This window comes from Aristolochia californica, unplaced genomic scaffold (genome assembly GCF_029961685.1).
Source record: "Aristolochia californica isolate CCGP_79_NKW_82.1479 unplaced genomic scaffold, dmAriCali1.0.hap1 SCAF_1, whole genome shotgun sequence".
Classification (NCBI taxonomy): Eukaryota; Viridiplantae; Streptophyta; class Magnoliopsida; order Piperales; family Aristolochiaceae; genus Aristolochia; species Aristolochia californica.
This window is the reverse complement of record NW_027181770.1, coordinates 58179146-58200897: the sequence shown is the minus strand read 5'-3', so window position 1 is coordinate 58200897 and position 21752 is coordinate 58179146. Positions and strand designations below refer to the sequence as shown.

General features: G+C 36.3%; 4 protein-coding genes across 5 annotated transcripts; 3 read left to right on the top strand and 1 right to left on the bottom strand.

Annotated features, from left to right (window-relative positions):
• Window positions 1–97: 97 nt before the first annotated feature.
• On the bottom strand, window positions 98–2255 carry LOC137952783 (thylakoid lumenal 17.9 kDa protein, chloroplastic). The gene is made up of 4 exons (XM_068799853.1): window positions 1969–2255; window positions 1733–1847; window positions 1581–1650; window positions 98–551 (listed from the first exon to the last, which is right to left on the bottom strand). The coding sequence occupies exons 1-4, from the start codon at window positions 2229–2231 to the stop codon at window positions 331–333; spliced, it is 669 nt and encodes a 222-aa protein (XP_068655954.1). The 5' UTR covers window positions 2232–2255; the 3' UTR covers window positions 98–330.
• Window positions 2256–2726: 471 nt separating this feature from the next.
• On the top strand, window positions 2727–6201 carry LOC137952761 (cell division protein FtsZ homolog 1, chloroplastic-like). Its single transcript, XM_068799821.1, has 6 exons — window positions 2727–3075; window positions 4067–4166; window positions 4484–4713; window positions 4918–5085; window positions 5173–5406; window positions 5790–6201. Exons 1-6 carry the CDS (start codon window positions 2770–2772, stop codon window positions 6024–6026), a joined length of 1275 nt encoding a protein of 424 aa, XP_068655922.1. The 5' UTR covers window positions 2727–2769; the 3' UTR covers window positions 6027–6201.
• Window positions 6202–9051: 2850 nt separating this feature from the next.
• LOC137952767 (protein GAMETE CELL DEFECTIVE 1, mitochondrial) lies at window positions 9052–11959 on the top strand. Of its 2 annotated transcripts, none has more exons than XM_068799833.1 (4): window positions 9052–9371; window positions 10118–10734; window positions 11138–11324; window positions 11590–11959. In XM_068799833.1, the coding sequence occupies exons 2-4, from the start codon at window positions 10220–10222 to the stop codon at window positions 11794–11796; spliced, it is 909 nt and encodes a 302-aa protein (XP_068655934.1). In that variant the 5' UTR covers window positions 9052–9371; window positions 10118–10219; the 3' UTR covers window positions 11797–11959. The 2 variants fall into 2 exon arrangements, with proteins under 2 accessions (XP_068655934.1, XP_068655942.1); XM_068799841.1 differs by lacking the exon at window positions 9052–9371 and adding an exon at window positions 9387–9563.
• A 2647-nt stretch (window positions 11960–14606) lies between these two features.
• LOC137963148 (uncharacterized) lies at window positions 14607–19249 on the top strand. The gene is made up of 4 exons (XM_068810322.1): window positions 14607–14974; window positions 15139–15282; window positions 16590–16795; window positions 18857–19249. Exons 1-4 carry the CDS (start codon window positions 14727–14729, stop codon window positions 19012–19014), a joined length of 756 nt encoding a protein of 251 aa, XP_068666423.1. The 5' UTR covers window positions 14607–14726; the 3' UTR covers window positions 19015–19249.
• Window positions 19250–21752: the final 2503 nt, after the last annotated feature.

Sequence of the window (21752 nt, the reverse complement as noted above, 5' to 3'; positions counted from 1 at the left end):
CAGACACATGAACTGAACAAAGGAAAGATACAATCTGTCATAACCAAGCAATATGAGTTTACTCTTCACCAGCCAACACATGCTTTTGAACAGCAGATAACAAACATGGCAACTATGAAGAAAATCGTTTCAGACGTTCCAGGAAACATTTGAACTATTAAAGGAGTTATAATCAGTTGTGCAAAACAGATGAGTCAATCAAATCACAAGTTCTGTTTCATTCTTCTGAGAAGATAGCAAAAAAAATATACCCGTAGAGTTCCCTCAATTATGTGATAAGTGCTGCTTAAAAACAGCCTTACCTAAGCTAAAGGGGAACATGAACGTGCCTCAGTCCATGAACTCAAAATTAGGCTCAATCCATCCCAACTGATCCACGATTCTTTTCAATCTTTCTTTTTGTCCCCTGGAGTCACCTATGGCTGTTGTGAAAGGGTAAACATAAGTCACTTTTGTGGCCATGCATCTGTATGATGCCACCTCTTTTTTCACCAAGAACTCAAGCACATCACGACCAAAACTTCCATCCACTTCTGCTTGGAGATACTGGCCTGAGACACAACTCCATCAGTGACAAAGACCAACTAATGTAAATGCTAATGTGTAGATTTCTTTTGCTGGGTAACAGAGCATTCCATAATACCAAGAGCACCTATATAACCATTTATAGTATCTTCACCTAGAAATGTAGTTTTTTGTTAAAAGGATCTGCCCAATTAGTGTTTGAGTTCTATCAGTAGATAAATGCTACAAGCAATAGAATATATGTGCTGCTGAGTCTGTCATTCTAGTGTGAGCATTTCTCTTTCTCATTCTCTTCAATGTATCATTAAGTTTTTCTTTTCCTCGATAAGTTTGTTGGTTCACTTGGTAGGTAATTCAGAATTAACTTCCATCTCAAGGTTTGATGGGCAACAAAACCTTCCAATCAGGACACCGAAGAAAGATAGCAGACTTGCCTCCTCTTCGGGTTCCTGCATTGTTACTCACAGACTTTTCTCTCTCTCTCTCACTCTTTTTTTATTAACCTCCTTACCAAAAGTTATCAACCACAACTTTGCAACAATTGCTCAGATCTGAAACCTTATCTACAAGCCTAAATAAGATATCAAGAAAGAAATTTTCTCTGGTGTTACCCCCAGGCTTGGTGAGGCTTGAATTTTAGACCTCAATCTAGAAACCTCATCTACTTAGACCTCTGAGCCGCATCAAAGTCTCCATAATCAAGAGCCAGTTGCTTTATTAGATCCCGACTATGTTTCATTTAAATGATGATTAAATGGGTATTGAATAAAATTGGCAGAAGACGCGTGAGAAAATACTATATTTCAAAGAATCCAGCTAAGTGGAAGCTTGCAAAATCTGGAAAGACATCTTTTTTTTATCTTTAAATCAGGATGAAGCGGATAACCCTGTTACTTTATCGTCAGTTTTGGCGGTGATTCAGTGACTGTATCTCAGACGAGGTCCGTCGCTTGGAAAAGTTAAACAGTTCATCAGATAAAATAAGAAATGAGACTGAACTGAGCTAAACAATCCTAGTAACCACGAGAATTTGAATATTAATATGAGGCAGTTACCATCTGGAGTATCTTCAAGGGCCTGAATCTTCACATTTGCCTGTGTTTTCAATATAGCTTCTCTTAATTTCTGCGGAGAAACACAAGTTTACTGAGTCCCAACTCCCAAACTGTTCTAGATAATCCCCAACAAAAATAATCGCCTCTTTTACCTGAACAGCAGTGCCGGAAGCACTCTCCGGTATCTCCCACGGAAATGCGAATGACGATGACTTTGGGTTCGTGGAAATACAACCTGGGTTGGTCGCAGGGCACGGTCTTATCTTCCTGCAGTAAAATCAACCAAACCTTGTTAGCACGAAATTGCAAAACAAGAACTGCGTAATTGAGACAGACATTTCGGCGAACCAAAGACAATCCATTAAAAATTCAACGATCTTGAGCACACCCATTTTCCAATCCGATCTGAAGGTTCTGAGATTGCGAGAATGGAGTTGCGGGAGAGAGTGACGGAGAATTAAGTGAAGGAATTGCCAGAGAAGGTACTGCAGAGGTGACCGTTAGAGCAATAACCACAGAAGCTAGTTTCGATGAAAAAAATCCTTTAAAGTCTTGGTTTCGAAAGGGCGACGAACTCTCGGGAGCAGAAACTGTCGAGCAGGAGATGGGCAGGAGTGCAGAGCTCTGCAGAAGGCAGAGAGTGCGCGGCATTGTTGGTTGGGGAGGACCCGTTTATCCTCTTCATAAAACAGAAGGCAGAGCCGGAAACAGCTCGTAATAGAGTGAAATTCCTTAAATAGCCTAAAAAAGGAGGAGGCTCTATTGTCTTTCAAGTGTGATTTCTCAAAACAAAGCGAGGGTCTTATTGGGAGATAAAACTAAAATTTGAAAGACAAAACCGGTTCTATGGGCCAACCCAACCTAGAGAAGTTTTAAAGGAACCGGACCGGGGCAACTTTCTGCCCATGCAGTCCTTGGTTCTCTAGCATTAAATTGTATTTTGCTTCTCTAAAAATAGTAAATAAGAGTAACCTATGGTCATCCGGACCCAGTTCAATCTCGAACCGCTATTTGACTGGATCGGGTTCTTTCTAAAAATATCACTGACAAATGTCGGACCCAACAAGAAGGAACCGAGGCCGCATGCTCCCGCGAGTTACATTTCTCTCTTCTTCTGTTATCTCGTCATTCGCCCCGAAACCGAGAAATCCAAACCTGGAGGCCGTTCTGTGTCTCTGACTAAGCGAAAATGCGGTGTTGCAGGGGCGTAGCCGCGCAGAATGTCTGCACGTTTCACCCTCCCCGGTCTTCGTTCTCCGCTTTCCGTTTGACCTCCTCTTCTCTCCGCTTCGGTGTAAATTCTGTACGGCTTCCCAGACCAGCTTCTCCCACTCAGCCTCTCTCTATTTGTAGTCCCCCTGAACTCAGGGTTTTTATCTCGAAGGGCTGTTTTTGCTCCCTCTCGTCGCCTTCGGAGAGTGCTCGGATAAAGGTTATTGGAATTGGAGGCGGAGGCAATAATGCTGTTGATCGGATGATTGGGAGTGGCCTACAGGTATCTACTCCATCTAATTCATATTTTGTTTTTTATAATGATATTTCTCGTTGAATTTGTTCTCGTGAATTTATGTAGATGGGGCTTGTGGTGTTTTCATGTTTGGATGTTCATCGGCTGGTCATTTTGAAAACAATTGATACCTCACCGTAAGGGCGTATCATGTGGCTCAGCCTTTATAACATGCCCCTCGAGCTAGCGACACTGGTCTAATGACAAATCCTAAAATGGAAACACTCCAGATTTGTCAATGACTTCCTGTGTGACAAATCAATCAAGAATCTGAAGAAACAAACCGACCAGGACAAACAATTTAATAGAGATAAACCTACTCCACAAATGAACAGCTAGTCTCAAGAACATGAGATCCGTCTAGAGGAGAGTTTGTCTTATATGTTGTTGAATGATTACAATTTTTCCCTTATGGTGTCATCATAAAACTGCTCCAGGCTGAAATTTTAAATGATTCATCACGTCTAGATGGTTGAAACTGTAAATGCTTTGGTCAGTGCCACATACTTCCATTGTGAGTAGCCACGTAATACGTACTTTAACATATTTTACTCTCTTTCTTCTGAATTCGGGGTTCTTTGGCTTGTGCTGCCAACTGATGTCAAAGAAGAGTTAGTGCTGCATGACACATTTTAAATAGGTGGTTCTAGCTGCCAGTTTTTAGTGGATTCATTGGCTAAACTGGGTTTGGGCCTAAATATATAATGATAGTAATATCTTAGCATTAGTCCTTCATATACAAGCGCAATCCGCATTAGTCCTTCATATACAGTGAAATTCTTCCTGATTATGGCTGCTGATATGGCGGGTTACTACACTATAATACAGGCTGCTAGTTGCAAACAAATCATAGATCCCAATTCACTTTATCAACATAAAAAAAAAAAGCTTGGACGTTCTTACACTCTTTTGATAGTTCTGACTTGTGCTTTTGCCAAACTTCACTGCAGCTCTCTGATTATCTTGTTTTTGGATTCAGGGTGTTGATTTCTATGCAGTAAATACAGATTCACAGGCCTTACTGCAGTCAAAGGCGAAGCGGAAGGTCCACATTGGAGAGCAATTAACTCGTGGGTTAGGTATGATAGCTTATTACCAGAGCATCCAATAAGCAATGTTTTCGGTATCTTTCTTTTCCTCATTTGTCCACTTTCAGGACTATTAGTTTTATTATGACAAAACTTTTTCTTTTCAGATGATAAGGGATATGTTTAACTGTTTTTTCATTAGTCATTACCCTGTGTATATGAGTTTTTGCATATGTTTTTCACTAGTTTGTATTGTTTAGGCTCCTCTGCAATCTACATTAAAATAACCATGTCTGCATTTTTTATTAAATAAGGGTATGCGTTCTCGTTTTTTTCGCTGTTGACAAAATATTTATTCAGAGAAACAGGTACTGGGGGGAAGCCGGAGCTTGGTGAGCAAGCTGCGGAGGAGTCGAAAAATGCACTATGTCAAGTTCTTACCAATTCAGATTTAGTCTTTATTGCTGCTGGAATGGGGGGTGGGACAGGATCTGGTGCTGCTCCTGTTGTGGCTAGATTGTCTAAAGATGCTGGTTATTTAACTGTTGGGGTGGTCACACATCCGTTCAGTTTTGAAGGTCGACGAAGGGCCGTACAGGTTTGGTATCTCTGTGTTACTTTTTTATGAATTCCAGGAAGATGCATGTTATATCATTGAAATACAATGTGCCCAGTTTGTCTATTGAGAAATATTCTGCTCTGTTCATCTGAGCACATCAGTATCATCCAAAGTTTCTGGATCTTTGGTACTGTGGTGGTGGATACAATTACATTTGGAAACTGCAACGTTTCTGTGGTGCAGGCTTTGGAAGCAATTGAGAAGCTACAGGAATGGGTCGACACTCTTATTGTGATACCCAATGATCGGTTGCTTGATGTTGCATCTCCACAGACTCCTTTACAGGAGGCCTTTCTTCTTGCTGACGATGTGCTTCTTCAAGGTGTTCAAGGAATTTCAGACATAATTACAGTGAGTAGTCAGCCCACTCCGATATCAGATCTTTCCAAAGAAACTTGTTCACTCCAAAAGTAATCGTCATTGTCTGGTGTGATGCAGATTCCAGGTTTAGTGAATGTGGATTTTGCAGATGTGAAGGCTATAATGAAAGACTCCGGAACTGCTATGCTTGGTGTTGGGGTTTCAACCGGCAAAAATCGTGCAGAAGAAGCAGCAGTCCAGGCAACATCAGCACCTCTAATTGAGAGTTCAATTGAACGGGCAACTGGTGTTGTTTACAACATTACTGGAGGGAAGGATCTAACTTTGCAAGAAGTAAACAAAGTGTCACAGGTATGTTATTGGATGGTTTTCCTCGTTATTTAATCTCGACTGATGCAGCAACCATTGACACAGATACCTGATGTTGATTGTTGGTAAATTGTGAGGGATGCCTTTCATTGGCTGGTTCAAACCCAAGATTGGTTAATTGTGTAATGTGGGAATCTTGATGGCTATGAGTTGGATAAACATGGAATTAGCCCCGATCCACATTGAATGGGTTTACACAGGTTTTGATGCTCTGACCATTAAGCTTTGAGCATGAACCCGATTGGCCGCTGGTGTTATCCCAACTTTACATGCTGCCTGACATGTTCTGGGAATTGGCTCTTTTTGAATATGTGGAACGTTATTCTGCTTCAGTCATATTTCCTTACGATTGCCTTTATTTGTAGATCGTGACAAGTTTGGCAGACCCCGGTGCAAATATAATTTTTGGTGCAGTAATTGATGATAGATACAACGGTGAGATTCATGTAACCATAATTGCAACGGGCTTTTCTCAGACATTTCAGAAAACTCTTTTGATGGACCACAAGTTGTCAAGGCGAGAATCTCAAAATGATAGCAAGCCCACACAAGCAGAAGCAAAACAAGGATCACCCTTTCTGGGTAGAAGATCTTTTTTCTGAGCCTTTTTCTATTGTTTTTTCAGTACGAGGTATTCTTCTCTGATCTTTGCTGATCTATCCCGTGTAAAATCGTTTTGATGCATCATGTTACCTGAAAAAAACCTGTATGCACAAAATAAACTGTATCTTCTTGCCTTTTTTTATTAACACATCGAATTATTTTTGGGCTTTTGTTTATAAATCTTATGTTCTCTCTACGAATAATTCTTTTCTTCTTTTGAGGTTATAGTGAACACAGTTTCTTCTTTTGGGCAACCCTTAATAGAGATAAACAATGTCAACTATTTGAAACAAAGAGAAAACGTCACTGAGTTTTAAAAAGCAAATAACCCATTGATTGTTTGAAACAGCGAAACGAAAGCAAATAACCAAAAATGTCCGTTAATATCTAAAGCAAATAATCTGGTGAAATTTGCCACGTTCAGAAACAGACTGAGGTATTAATTACTTCTTCGGGGGAACTGTTCGTGCTCTCTATTTGGTGAGAACGGATTTCTTGTTACTCGATAAGAAACCAGTAGTAGCTAGTCCCCGTCCATGTAGGAGTGAACACGGTTGTGACCATTTTGTCGACTCGAATAGCTAGTAAGATGGATGATGAACAAGACTTCACCACTAACATGGAGACGAATGGACGAACAAGATCTCACTTCTAACATACAATACTTTCAGAAACGTAATGGTTAGCAAGCTGGAGATTCAACAAGGTAGGACTAGGAAGTACTCACGAAATGGTGTGTGTATTACGTAACTGATGTTTTTTATCGGACTACCCGAATTCTGAAATGGAATAGACATTACATAATATTTGAAGTAACAAAGGTCAAACAGTAAAAAAGTTTCAAGTAATAACAAAAAACCTCAACTTTCTGAATAGATAGTACCAACATAACTAAGAATTTATATTGAGAATTATATCTCAAAAGAAATATATGTGAGTCTAATTTTTATCCCAATAAATCGTTTCTCAATCTGATATTTGTAGAGAGATATATCTATATTAAAAGAATCAAATGTCATATTGGTATCTTATTACATGCGAAAATCCGAATTTAAGCTGAATATTTTGCTTCACTTTTTGAGTTACTAATATTGGTTAAGTTCCCTATTCGTTTTCAAAATCTAGTCAAGATTAGACCAACTTGTGTATCTTTCCTTCATTAATTCCTTTATTTGAGCTCACATTACATTAGTTTCCTTAAAATAAGTTTTTCCCTATATGAGTTTAGTTTCCTTTTTGACATAGTCTGAAATTTTTGAATTAGAAATTTTTGTTTCCTCGTTCTAAATTCTAAATATTAGTAACCTAAATCTCCCTTATTCCATAATTTCTCTCTTGAATATTTTCTTTCCAAATTGGTCAAGTTATGTTAAAAAAATAATTGTCTTATATGATAAATTTATTTTTAAAAAGTTTCTATTATTATGTTTCACCTCAAAACTTTCTTATTGAAGATATTTTTTTAAGTTTCCTCAATCATCATGTTCATAGAGGAAATTTTTATCTCTCTCTTGAGTCAAACCTAGTAACTTTTTTATCCATTTATTGTTCTAAAATCACTTCAGAGCAATGCCTATAAACCCACTACCTAAATGTACAAAATTCTACAAAACATCTAACTTGAGTCAAAAAAATTTATTTTTCACCCAAAAGTTATTTTTTGTTTTAGCTACCCTTAAAAAAGTGAGTAGTTTCTTTGTTGTGCCCTAAAATTGGATTGTTTTTCTGCCTTTGAAATTGAGTGAAACATGTTTTAGACTGTGACCATTTTGACTAGTGTATGGAGTATTGTTATATAGCGAGGAGTGATTTTCTTCTTTCACCATTATTTTATGCAAGCTAGGTCTCTTGGTAAATAACAAAGAAATCCCCAACTTAAGGGGGAGAAGTAGAAAAAAAAGTACAAGAAAGAGGTAGCCAGCTATGAAAAATTCCACATGTTGTGGTAATCAAATTTTATGTGACTAGAATATCTAAGTAAAGGGGAAACAAAATGAAAATAAGATGAAGACTACAAACAAGATGTGAACAAGAAGAAAATAAATTAAAGCAAGACAATCAAAATTTCTTTTTCAAGTCATGCAATATCAATTTTTTTTTTTCAAGCATACAAGTTTCTTGACCAAGATTATTTGCAAAGTAAAGTTATAAACATCAGTTTGAGGAGGACTGTTAAAAGACACTTACATGTGTAGGGTGGAATGACTAGTAAATAATAATAACTTTCTCAGAGATGACATAAACTTGTAATTGTGCAAGCTGGTGTATGTTCTCTCATGTTTTTTTTCCTTTTGAATCATGTCACCCTAAGGGCATTAAAATCAATGTAAATACTTTCTCACAACTATAAATACAACTTCAAGGAATGGGGTAGAGCATTCAGACATATTCCTCTTGGCTCAAAATTATCCTTACACCCTTCTCTTTTTGCCTCTTACTTCTTTCTTTGGTTTCTTGTCTCCTCTCTCCCAAAAGCTAGAGTTTTTCTTATCTTTTTCCCTTGAGATCTCTTGCGTTTATGTGTTGGCTCTAGAAATCAACTATTTATTTTCACAAAGATATTTTAGTATAGCTTTTAACTCAAATAGAATTTTGTCAATCAAAGTTTTTTACAAAGAGATATCGACATTTCAAGCAACAAAGGTCAGATAGGAGGAAAAATTTGAGCAACAGTAGAAAACTTCATTTATCGAGACATTTCGTGCCATCAAGAATAAAATTTATATAGATAATTATATCTCAAAAGAGGGAGGTTTATGAGTCTATTTTCTAATCTAATAAACCATTTCCCAATCCGATATTTTCAAAGAGAGATATCAACATCAAAATAAGCAAAGCTCATTTCCTATTTGCTAAATTTAGATTTCCATTTTTAGAAAAAACTTGTATTTCAATCAAATTTTAAATTACAGTTTTTATTAGATAACATCGTAATTAGTTCGAAGCTCACGGGAGCCTCTCGCGCGCGTTTCACCCTCTGATATCTCCCTCTAACATTGCCAAATAATATGTCTCTTCCAGACATTGTAGGGTATTCGTTCATGGCATTCTTTCTCGTCTCTCTCTTCGTCCCTGCCTCTGTCAGTGTTCCTCTTTTGTGAGGGGTTTCTCCCTTCTGCCTGCTCTCTTGTCTCTCATGTCGCCATCTTCGTCTTAACATCGGGTGCTTTGGGGTATCGTCGTATTAACTCTGTGGAAATCCTATCTTCCGCCAATTTTTGTTCTTAAAATTATGGAATCTGGAACATCCCCGCGACAATCTGGATCTCTGATGCGCTCCTAGGCAACTCCTAGGCTACTACGCATGCTCGTGATAGACTAATCACAAACATTTTTATCTTCAGGTGAGTGATTTTTGTTCTTCGATACGACATTCGCGTTTGCTTCCTTTTCTACGTTTCTGAGAGATTTTTCTGGAGTGGTCGTGGCCTCCGGTATTGGGGTTTGGATGTGGTCCACTTCTTCCTAAGGACGCTGATTCTGTGGAGTTCGTCGAAGCTCATACAGCAAAGAAGACAAGATTCTGCTATCGTTGGGTAATTGGTGTAGTGTATCTGTGTAAATTCAACATTCTCAAAAAAAAAAAAAAAGTATTCAGTTAGTTAATAAATGCATATTCTACTAGCTGGTGCATATATAGAGTTATATGCTCATGTCTCATCTGTTGATAATTAGTTTCATACACTCATCTTTATGTTTTTAATGTTGTCTTTTAGCATTTGGATTTTTTTTCCACTTTATATGTGCATCCAAACAAGAGATACCGCATCTCTCCTCTAGCAAACAAGATAACATAAACGTCTTTTTCCTTTTTTTTTTTTTTTATCTTTGTTTTCTTTCCTACCAAAAGCTGCCTATTAGGAATACTTTGCAATTTCATTAATGGTTTCTATTTGGAAAACCACTAGGTTGGAAGCAAGGCCAGCAATTGGATTTTCCTTTTGTATTCTGGCCTATTTGTGTCTGGCTATAGAGCTGACCTATACTTGGTGCCTTAAAATTCCTGTTTTTGGTTTATTGAAGACTTGAGAGCTCTATTACACTATTTTGGTCTATTTCACAAACATTGTCTTCTTCTTTGAAATTCTAGACAACTATGAAGTGCCAGCCATCCACTTCCACCCAGAGAACGCATGATACCTTTAGTTATTCTCACCTTTCACTGTAAAATCAAGTATATTGGGGCATCAGTATGCTGAGCCTTAGATGCCTCCATTCAGCTGCAATCCTCAGAATTTCCTCCCACCTAAAACCGTTTCTTAATTCACATAAGCCCTTCTCTTCTTCAAGAAATGGTGATGATGAATGGAACGATGCTTGGGAGTCGGCGTGGCTTCCCGAAGACATGCAGGGAAAGAATCGTGCTCCATGGGAGACTGATGTCAACTTCTCGGAGCCGTGTGTGGTTCTGCCAACTGACATTGATACTGACACAAAAGCCTTTGTTCAAGAAATGGATGAAAATTGGAACCAACGAAGAGGTACAAATAAAAATTTGGACGCGAATTTTATCAAACATCCAGTGGATGGAGGAGAAGCCATAGAAATGACAGATGTTGAACGTTTGAAGAGAGACTACAGGCTAAAGAAGCAAAGGATTCATGCGAGTTTGTGGATGAAAGAGACTGAGAAAGAGGAGGAGGCCAGGTTGGGGAATATGGGTGGCAATGGGAATGATATTGAAAAATTACTCGACAGTTGCTCTGAGTGAGTTTTTTACTTCTTTTATTAATTCAGAAAGGTCATATTGCATTCTTGTCTCTTTTTTATTGCTCAATATTGCTTCATGGAAGGGCCTTATAATCATTCACACAAGAAAAAATAAGGATTTAATAATTAGAGCTATGCACTTGCTCCAGTTAAAATTTTCTTGTTTGTCTTTCTGTATCTAGCTGAAACAGCTTTTCTAAAAAAAAGCTATGCACTTGCTGTTTCTCTAAATTGTCTTTGTGTTGCTTTAGTATTTCACTTTTGTGTTGGATTCACTGACATTCACTGATGTTTTTGAGATTGCTAGATATGAAGCATTTTATCATTTATTTATTTATGTTGTGAAATGTAGCAGTTTATCGTCAGTGTGGAGTTATCTCATAAATTTTGGACACTGCAGGTTTTTCCATTCTGCTAATGAACTAAGCGACTCTAAATGTCCGAGCACTTCTGAATTCAAAACTAAGCCAGATGGATGGGAAACAACTATGAAAGTGCAAGATGGGAATATTTGGGAGATGTCACAAAGGGAAGAAGACATCCTTGTCCAAGAATTTGAACGCCGGATAGCATTCAGCAAATTCCAGGTTAGCCAACATAAAAGTTTTTCCCTCTGATGTTTTATGGTAAATAATGCCTTATGATTATCATGTAAATAGTTCAGTATGTATGATTAGCATGGTTCGGTTCATTAAACTCAAATCCTTCTGTGAACTAACACTTTTACAATTTACAATACACGGTCTTCCTGTCCTAAAATAAACGTAAGGAAAAAAATTCTAGTCTTATTGTTCCTACTCAAAACTCTACGGCAGCTATTTTTCATAATGTTTCTTGAAATGGCTATTGTAGATTGCAAGCTTTATAAAGTCTCACATATTTAGCCGGAGGAGACCAATTGATGGTTGGAAGTACATGATTGAAGAGATAGGTCCAAATTCAAAGAAGGGGAAGGGCAGTGTTCCGAGATTGCCTGCTGTATCCGATCCCTCGACCCAACCCTTCGCAGAAGAGCAGCAGTCTTCACGGTTGGGTGGCAGACTTAAAAGAGGGAGGTAGTGGATTTTTTTTTCGTTCTCTTTTTCCTGTAACTCACTGTAGGAATCGATATAAACTGTATTTTGATTCCATACTACCGTTTCTGAGGAAAGTGTTGTCTTCTCTGAACCTTTCTGTGACACATTATATTTCTTACTAAAGGTTTGAACTTCAATTTCTTCAACGTTTCCCTTAATATTTCAATTATTAATTGCTTTTTCTTTTGAAATTTCTAGTCATTTTATGTAAATTCTCTGAGGAAAGTCGTATATTTTTGTATTAACACAAGCCAGTGGGCCTATCCAAGGTCCCTTTTTTTTCTTAATTAAAATAAATTTTAGTTGATTTTGGCTGATAACTTAAATTTCTGTTAATGATGAATGAAAGACTAAAAGAAAGAAAAATGTCAAAAAATAGGTTTTGTAACAACCCCAGTTCCTATCTTGAGTTACGAAAACTGCATAAAGTCTTGGGGGGGCAGGGATGAAGTTAAGGGAATAAAGAACGGGTTGGGTTTAGGTTTTCAAAAACTCAACCCCAACCTAACCCATGCCCACCCCTAGGGAGAGGTAAGGTTATCTAGCATGACTGACATTTGAGTCACGTTGGCCACTATTTTCCTTTGTTTTCTATGTATTATATTTTATATTATATTATTTGATTTAATTTAGTTATAAAATAGTGTGTTTAGTAGTTTTAAAAATTTGGTGTTACTGAGTTATTTGTATTCATTTAATTATTTAAACTAAGTTTTTATTTTACTCTTCGTTCTATTTTTCCTAAGGAAGTAGAAGATAGAGCAACTTTTGAGAGAGAAGCCCTCTAGTTTTACAAAAATGGGGAAGTCAGGTGGGTTTCAGAAACAAAAGTGATAAAAGGTGACGATATAGTAGAGGCCTGTGAGGTTGATACGATACGAAAAGTTATTTGGTATGAAACATGTGAAACGTTATCTCAGCTATTTGATCGTGATTAACGGTTATTTCAATCGTCTAATCAATAATTATCTCAGCCGTTCGATCAATGGTTATCTCAAACGTCCGATTATGATAAGACGGTTGAGATAATTGTTTTGTACCAAATGACTTTTCGTATTAGATCAAAGAGGGATAAACCTTTTTATCCCTTATTGAAACCCTAACAACGATAATTTGTTACTTTTTAAGTAAGTAAATCTCAAATTTAATAAAATTCAAATGAGTCATTATCGTATGAAATCTCTCAAAAATGATATTATTTAATTTCCTTTTTATCAACGTTTATTGTATATTAAAAGAAAACATAGTTAGGTAATGATATGTTAATATAACTAATAATACTATTTTACCATAATTAATAATATTATTTTCTAGTTTAATTTAAATGATTTTTGTTATTATGTTGTATTTCTTTTGAGATCAACTAATCATTAGTGTTTAGTTAGTTTTTTTATAATATTTAATGTAACTAAACCATAATAATATGTTTTTTTTAATATTTAATACTAAAATAATAATTTAAAATTTCAATATATTTTAATAAAAACAAATTTTAATTAAAAATATTATGAATATAAAATATGATATAATTTTATTTTTATCAATAATTATTTACTTTCATATCAATAAGTATTAAACCAATAAATTTATAGTGTTTTATCAATGTTTAACTATATTTAATATATTATTCATTTATTTTTTATTAATTATAATATATATTTTAAAATATTTGCAATGGCTCGGAGCTCTAAGGGAGCCTCTCGCGCGCGTCTCACCCTCTTATATCTCCTTCTAACATTGGGGAATAATATGTCTCTTCCAGACATTCTAGGGTATTCGTTCATGGCATTCTTCCTCATCTCTCTCCACATCCCTGCCTCTGTCAGTATTCCTCTTTGGTGAGGAGTGTCTCCCTTCTGTCAGCTCTCATCTCTCACTGGTTGTTTCCTGTGAAAACTCTTCGTTTTAAGATCCGGTGCTTTTGGGTATTGTCGTATTAAATCCGTGGAAATCCTATCTTCTGCCAATTGTTGTTCTTAAAATTCTGGAATCTGAAACATCCCAGAGACAATCTGAAACCGTTGGAATTTGTGTTTGTATCGATCGGGCCAGTCCTTGTATAAGATCCGTGGGGTTGCTTTCCTAAAAGGTTCGAGCCTTTTAGCCCAATGGTTTCAACATGGTATCAGAGCAGAAACCATTGGTCAATATATCCATGTGAGTAAGATTTGGGAGTGTAATCCCCCACTTGCAGCAAACAAAACCAAAAGGGAGGCTCTCCTCTTCAGAGGTACCAAGAATGGGTGTTCGACAATAAAAATTTAGATATAATATTATCACTTAGAGTGCCATATTTATACTAATGCCATGACTTAATTTTTGTTATAAATATGAGATATGTTAAAATAAAAAATTTAAATTATACTAATGAAAATCTGAGCCCTACGTTAACTTATTAGCTATATTAAAAAGTGAGTAGGACCAACATTATAAAACCTAGGCTGAACTGATTGAATGACCAGAGTTAAACTGGGTCCAACCCCTCTTCCCCTTGCACTTATGTGCTCTCTTTCTCTCCTGGTTGCTGAAAATACAGAATCATTTAATTAATTAATTTATTTCACGTAATAATTTTAATTATTTATTTCTTAATCTTAATTATAAAAATTACATTTACTTATTATGTTTTATTTATTTTAAAAAAAAAATTCATTATCAATTTCATTAGTTTATTGTTCAATTAATTTTTATCGGCTGTCCATCAGATGAGAGAAGCTTTTGCTAGTTTACTAATCAATTTATAATTCTTTGGAAATTTTATTTTTCATTCCAGCTTTCACTATTAGCCCGAAAGAGTACAATACATTCTACGATCTTCTCTCACACTAGCGAACTGAAATTGTCTCAAAGCCGTCGGGGCAGAGCGAGAAGGTTCTTTGCTGTGAATTTGACGAAGCACCAATATTGCAAAGCATGGCAGATTATCATTTTGTTTACAAAGATGTTGAAGGAACAACAACTGAATGGGATGATCTGCAGAGAAAATATGGGAATTTGCCTCCAAAACCTGCCCCTTTGAAACCATCTCCGTTTATTCCGGCAGAGGATGAAGAATCCAAGCCCAAAGACAAGGCTTGGATTGATGAGAAGACTGAAGAAGAGCTTGAAGATCTGGAGGATGATCAGGATCTTGATGATGATAGGTTCCTCGAAGAATACAGGTAAGTTTTTTTATTTGAATGATCAGGTAACTGGAAAAAAAAAGAATTAGGGATGTTCGTTACGTCTTTCTGTTTGAAGTGAAGATTTTGTCTTCTGAACTAGATGAGAAGAAAGGGTTTGTCTTGGATTTGCTGACTTTTCTATTGTCCTTTTTATGCCGAAGGAAGAAGAGGTTATCAGAGTTGAGAGAAACGGCTAGGATTTCAAAATATGGGTCGGTGGTCCCAATCACAGGGGCGGATTTTGTGAGAGAGGTCTCACGGGCACCACCAGATGTTTGGGTTGTTGTTTTTCTGTACAAGGAAGGGTAATTTCTTTGTTTTTCTAACTCGTGTTTTGTTAAATTTTGGTTGTTTATTTCTCTTATTAGGTTTTACTGCCATTGGCATGCGCCTCTAGAATGATTCAGTTTTTTTTTTTTTTTTCATTCAAGGAGCTGTAAAAGTGTCCTGTTCTTTTCCTAGTTGTCAAAGTCTAATTTCTTTACGGGAGAGAACTCCTTTCCAAGCCTCGCTTCACCCTTTCACTTGACCATTTTCAATGTAAAACCTTTGATGGCGTTGTTATACGAAGCTGGTCTGTAGATTGCACAAGTTGTTCATTTATTTTTATTTTTTATTTTTTGAAGCTTTGCACAAGTTGTTTATATTCGTAACTTTTCAACTCTTTATGTACAACTTAATTCTGTGCTGTAAATGATATTGATGGCAATAACTGTGTTGGTAAAAAAAAGAAAATCAATGACTGTGGAAATTTGACCTGATCTTGTTTCTTCTTCTATCCTTATGAGGAATTTCATGGTTGATTGCAATTGTTAGAGCCCTAAGGCAAATGTATTCTTAATAATGCAAAAAAGGTATCATTTCTGAATGAAGTATCTTAAAAATCTTAAAACAGAATGTAAGTTTGATTATTCTCAAGAGAAACATTGAAATAAGTTGGTTCAATAACTCAATTGACCCTCTTGAGGCATTGGAATGTTTTTCATGAAATTTGTGATTGTCTTGTAATGTTATAATTGATAGGTCTCATCTTAATAGCTTTATTGACAGTTTAACTTACTGCCTAGATGAAGATGGGGTTGATTACCATTTTCCTGTTGTTATGATTCCCGCCCTCCTTGCTTTGTAAACTTCTGCTGCCCTTTGGTCCTTTTACTGAAATCACTTCTCTTTTCTTAGTGAAGTAAAGATTTTGTCAGCAGTGTAATGGTCTCATTGGTGGGTTTCTCAATGTAAGGTTTTTTCGTTTCAAGTCTCACAGGTGTATGGTTTGCTTCTGGGTGTTGTGTGAAAGACCAATATTAATAAGAAAGAACTATTTCAAGTTAGTGGAAAGGTCATTTGCTTATTGAAGGTATAGTTGTTAATTTTTTGGAAAATCACATACTATACCTCATAAAATTGTGCTTTATCAGAGCTGCGCATTTCCTTAAAGTACTTCTGTGGAATCATAACTTATGCCCCTATTTGAAGGGAGATCCTAAGTAGGTTCTTTTGGGAATACCTTGACACTTAGAAGGCCTGATTTGGATAAATAAATGTGAAAACATGCATCTTACTTCTTTATAGAAAATGGGTCTTAATGGTTGTTGATATTGAGATTTGATGACAGGATACCTGATTGTGGAGTACTCTTAAATTGCCTGGAGGAGTTAGCTCCTAGATACCCTGCTACCAAATTTGTTAAAATCATTTCCACTGACTGCATCCCAAACTACCCAGATTGCAATCTTCCTACTATCTTAGTGTACAATAGTGGTGCAGTGAAAGCAACGTTGGTTGGCATGCATCATTTTGGTCGCAGATGCACTCCAGAAGGTAAATTTGTCTATACTTGCTTATAAGAAGCCTTGTTATGGCTTGTTTAAAGAGGTCGGATGTCTATGCGCTTGAACATTATAGTTACTTAGCTATATATTTTTTCACTAGTTAATACAGAAGCTGATTACCTTTTAAATGTTTCCTGCCTTTTTGATTCATTTTCTTCCTTTCTGTGTAGCTTTGATCATTTCACTTGTTTCCTGCAAAAGACTCTATTGTCTTAATATGAAACTATTATTAGTTTTCTTGGTGAAGAAAATTTTGTATATGCATTAAACTGTTTATATTTTTTATTTATTTATCTTTCACCTTCGTTTGAAATGTGTGTAGCTTCAATCATCCGATTTTAAATAACTGAAGAAAGTGCCTTGACCAGTTGAGATGATGCTTTGAAACAAATGGATAACCTTTTTCTATGAAATGTTTGTTTACATTCACACACATTAGCCTTGTAATAGCTAACCCATGACTGTGGTCTGCCTTTAATCCAAGATGATGCATCTTACTTTTTTCGCCAAATACCTGACCTTACCTTGCTTTGTTAGACCAGAAAGCTCATTCAGCTGTCTATACGTGTCAATTTATTCAACAAAAGAAAAAATTCTGGAATAACAGCAAAAGCCCGTTATGTTTTGCCACTTATTTGTTTTCTTGCTTGAAAAGATTTAATTTTGTCTTTTAAATTTCCTAGTTTATGTAATTTGATCTTAAAAGAGAGTTACTTTTGCAAGAAAAATAAAGAAGACGGAAAAAAAAGGAAAATCATGATAAGGTTTACCAATCAAGAGAATTGACAATAGGTAAATTTACTCTAGTATTAGCAAGAACAGTTTACTAGCTGTTTTGGAGGAAGAGGGTTCATATTTCTGTGTTCCTTCATTGAAGTGGTTACAGTTTGTTCTTCCCTAGAGCATGTTAGTCTTGGTATTGGTTTAAGCTAACTCAATTAAATGAGCTTTTCAAAGATGTCTATTCAAGAACTTATGACATGGTGATTGTCAAAAGAAGCTTGTGAATGAAGGAGCATGTTAATGAAGGGGGAACCTCGGCTGAGGTTGGAAACTGGTGAAACATGAAAAACACACACCTCTGAAATGATCAATCATCATGTGCTACACAATGAATGATGTGACACTGAATCATGTATTTTGTCGTAGGACAGATAAATCGAATAAATGGTGCAAAAACAACTTGCTAAAAATTCAGTATTGCTGGTTAAGGCTCTAGCATCACTGCCTAAGACTCCAACATTGTTGAAGCCACGATGTGTGACAACTTTTCAACGCATATACCAACATTTCTATGCTATATACAAACAACTTTTATGAATCCATCATCACTGGCTAAGGCTCCAACGTCATTGTCTAACAGTCTAAAGGTTGCTAGCAGGTAAAGTTGGTATACTCATAGAGGTTGGTATATGTGGTGAAGTTGCTATATAAGAGGGAAAACTGGTAGCATTGCCAGCAACATTGGATTCTTAGCATGTTACTTAAGAGTTGTTTTTAATCATCTAATGGGTCACATGATTGAGTAACATCATTTATTATGTGGTGTACGATAATTGGCCGTTACAAAAGTGTGTTTATTGTATTCTGTAGATGCAAACCCCTTTGGGTGAGGGCCTATGTAAACCATCTCCTCTTCTTGACATGCTGAATTGTAGTTGTTAAGATTGTGTCAACTTTATGTTTGTTCTTGAATTAGGTCAATAGAACTAGTTACAGGAAATAACTGAAAATCAGTCATAATATGCTTCCCTTGCAAGAAATACTGATGGATATTCAATGAGTGCAACTTTTTGTGTAGAGCATCAATCAATTTCAAGTACAAAGCCCCTCCTTTTTTATCATTATGTTATCTACCGGGAACTTGGCTGTAAGACAGTGCTATGAACTAATACTGCTATATTCCTTGTTGTGGCAAATTGGTATGATATTCCATTGTTTAGTGTGTCATTTGGTTTTAGATGTTGATCGTCTTTGCTTATTTCCATTGCTTGGTGTGTCATTTACTTTTAGGCATTGATCGTGTTTGGCTTGTTGCTTTCATATTCAGGTGTGGCATTAGTGCTTTGCCGATCAGATCCTGTGCTTAATGATGGCCACAGTGGAAGTTCGTCCCAAGAGGCTGTGATCGAGGGCGTGAGAAAAAGGTTTATTGAGAAAGTAGTAACCCAACATGAAGATGAAGAGAATGACGATTCTAGTGATTAGGAATGTAAAAAGCCTTGAGTTCAGAATACAATGGTATGATGTAAAGTTGAGTTTATTGCCCTCTTTACCCAAACAAGCTTAACACTAGGAAAGAGCTCAAGTTCTGAAATTGCTATTGCTCCTGTTGTGTCTTATTGTTTTATTGTTCCTAGCAGAAAATTGCGGTTATGTCTGTAATTCTTGAAATCGAAATTTTGAGTCTGTTGATGAGTTGGTGCAAACAGCTATTTAGAGAGTGACTTCTCCTTTCTTCTTGTTTGTTTGTTATCCACCTTGAGGGTTGTTATCTGTATTTTTTCCCAAATTTCAGTTTACATATATCTTCAACATTGTGCTTATTGCTTGCATAATCTATTTATAGGTTGACATTATCTATGTGCCTTGGTGGTCTTTAATGATTCATGTTGATTTTTCAGTTAAGAAGATAATTGAGAAGTAGAGACTTTAGATTGTCCTTTTTTAGTGCCATAATCCTATCATTTATGGGCCCCACTTTATCTATTGTGGTTTTTGTGCTTGTTGCTTGTTAGTGTTTTGGGTTTTGATAGATTTTGGATTATTTTTTAATTTTAATTTTTAGTTCTAGAAGTTGGTTTGATTCATGTGGAGTTATCACATCAGCCATGGAGTTTAGTAATTGAAAGGGTAAGTATACTTTTAAGGGATAAAATTATGTGAAAAGGCCAAGCAAGGTTTATCAAGATTTCTCAAATATAATCAGAAAACAAAATATTTAAGGGATAATCTTTTTAACATGTTGACTGATGACTAAGGAAACAGAAGATAGTCAAATCATGAAATTGTTAGTCAATAGCATGGAACCCCTTAACAAATAAGGAGTTGGCATACCAACTTTGAAGTAGTAGAATTCAATGGTCTTATTGGAGGGTAGAAAGAACCAAGAAGACTATTGAAATCAAACCCTTCTAGACTCCTTGTTGAAAATACTTAAAAGTTGTGATGAGAATTGCTATTTGTAGCCTTAAATTTAAACTACATGTGGTGTAGGTGGATTAGGAGGTTGGGATTAGAGAAGATCTTCATTGTGAGTTCAGTTTCAAGTTTTTATTGGTATTGTATACAAAGGGTAGAAACACATTTCTGTCCCCTATCATATGCTTAAATGTGTAAATTAAAACTAGAGGTTTGGAAGCAGAGCTTCCTGAAAAAGGATGCACCTTGGCATGGGTAAGCTAAATCAGAAGAATGAAGGAAAGAGCATCAAATGAATTTGAGATCTCTAAAAAGTCATTTAAAATCAAATAGGGTTTATCCCTATTTTGTTTCAAGAGATAGGTAAAATATACATATCTCATTGCATTTGATCACTAACTGAGGGGGTTGAAGAGGAAGGAGTTGCTTAAACTATTTATAGTTGGATCTTATATATCTCCAAGCCAAAATCCTTACAAAAGGTAGAAATAAATTCACATTCTTTCTTTTGAGAAGCGAAAAATGAGAAAAACTGAATCAGAAGAAACAAAAAGCTTTGAAGAAATGAATTATCAAGTGCTAATTGTTAACTGAATCGTAATTTGATGAACATACCCAGAACTGTCTTATAAATTTAGATGATTACCATTTATCTGACCATTGGGAAATGGGTTAGAATCCGTTCAAAAAACGGAAGGTTACAACGTCTTAAGAAAGAAAGCCCTCGAGAGGACTTAGTTGATCCATGATTTATGTTTTATCTTTCTTTTCCTTTTTGTTTGTTTGGAGAAAGATATCGATCAATTCCTATCGATCACATGCGGAAGGTGAATGAATTGCTTTGGTCCTTCAAAAAATTTCTTTGGTGTGCATCTTGTGCAATGAGATTTGCTACTTCATACATTAACATAGAGTTAGTCTCTTTCAATCACATGCGCAAAGTGAATACGATTATCCCTAATGTTAGCTAATGGACAAGTAAACTCGAACTAATATATAATTATGAATATACTTAAACCATCTTAATCGACTGCCTTATTGTCTCATCTATCTTATTTTCAACCTGGTTTCTAATACATGCCTTGTCACTTGCATCTTTTTTTCTACTCAATATTATGTAGTTAACACATTGCTATTCTTATGGTGCTATAGCTTGCCTGACCAATAGGTTCAACTTGTTGGACCTACATGTCGGGTAGATATAATGATATCATCTACATAAAGTATTCACTAAATATTAAAAGTAATACGAGTAAATATTTAAAAATTAATATTAAAATATAGGCATGTCCCTATGTTGCAAAGAAGAAATGTTTAGTGGAAGAGACGGTAAAATGATTATTTTAGTTCAGCCAATTAAAAACTATAAAATGTAAAATAAATATTTTGATGATCTCCAATAATGCAAGGTTAGAAAACATAGACCAACAATATTGAGGGAGAGGGGTGGCTTAGGGGTCGAACCGAGTCGGCTCGGGCTTGGCTCGGTTCGATATACTTGGATCTCGAACTCAGTTCGAGATCAAGATACGACCCATTTGAGTTAACGAGCCGAGGTCGACTGAATTAAGGTTCGACTCGAAAACTCGCTAGCCGGCTCATTAACGGGCTCGTGAGTTGCGAGAGCGGGGGAGGGGGGAGGGGGGGGGGGAACGCCGTTCTCCTCCCGTCCGCCGCCCTGGTCGCCTCTGTCGCCGTCGACAACTCCTCGTTGGCCGCTATATCCCCTTCCCTCCGATTTCTTCCTCTTCCTCCGATTTCTTCACCTCTGTTTTCGTCACCGCCACTTCCATCATTGTTGCCTC

Excerpts from the sequence above, each read along its gene's own strand:
- LOC137952761 (XM_068799821.1), top strand. The coding sequence starts at position 2,770 with ATGCGGTGTTGCAGGGGCGTAGCCGCGCAGAATGTCTGCACGTTTCAC. Across the intron at positions 4,167-4,483 it reads GCAATTAACTCGTGGGTTAG|GTACTGGGGGGAAGCCGGAG; the intron begins GTATGATAGCTT and ends TCAGAGAAACAG. Across the intron at positions 5,407-5,789 it reads AAGTAAACAAAGTGTCACAG|ATCGTGACAAGTTTGGCAGA; the intron begins GTATGTTATTGG and ends CTTTATTTGTAG.
- LOC137952767 (XM_068799833.1), top strand. The coding sequence starts at position 10,220 with ATGCTGAGCCTTAGATGCCTCCATTCAGCTGCAATCCTCAGAATTTCC. Across the intron at positions 10,735-11,137 it reads TTACTCGACAGTTGCTCTGA|GTTTTTCCATTCTGCTAATG; the intron begins GTGAGTTTTTTA and ends TGGACACTGCAG. Across the intron at positions 11,325-11,589 it reads TAGCATTCAGCAAATTCCAG|ATTGCAAGCTTTATAAAGTC; the intron begins GTTAGCCAACAT and ends TGGCTATTGTAG.
- LOC137963148 (XM_068810322.1), top strand. The coding sequence starts at position 14,727 with ATGGCAGATTATCATTTTGTTTACAAAGATGTTGAAGGAACAACAACT. Across the intron at positions 14,975-15,138 it reads AGGTTCCTCGAAGAATACAG|GAAGAAGAGGTTATCAGAGT; the intron begins GTAAGTTTTTTT and ends TTTATGCCGAAG. Across the intron at positions 15,283-16,589 it reads GTTTTTCTGTACAAGGAAGG|GATACCTGATTGTGGAGTAC; the intron begins GTAATTTCTTTG and ends ATTTGATGACAG.
- LOC137952783 (XM_068799853.1), bottom strand. The coding sequence starts at position 2,231 with ATGCCGCGCACTCTCTGCCTTCTGCAGAGCTCTGCACTCCTGCCCATC. Across the intron at positions 1,651-1,732 it reads CTTCCGGCACTGCTGTTCAG|AAATTAAGAGAAGCTATATT; the intron begins GTAAAAGAGGCG and ends GTTTCTCCGCAG. Across the intron at positions 552-1,580 it reads CCTTGAAGATACTCCAGATG|GCCAGTATCTCCAAGCAGAA; the intron begins GTAACTGCCTCA and ends GTTGTGTCTCAG.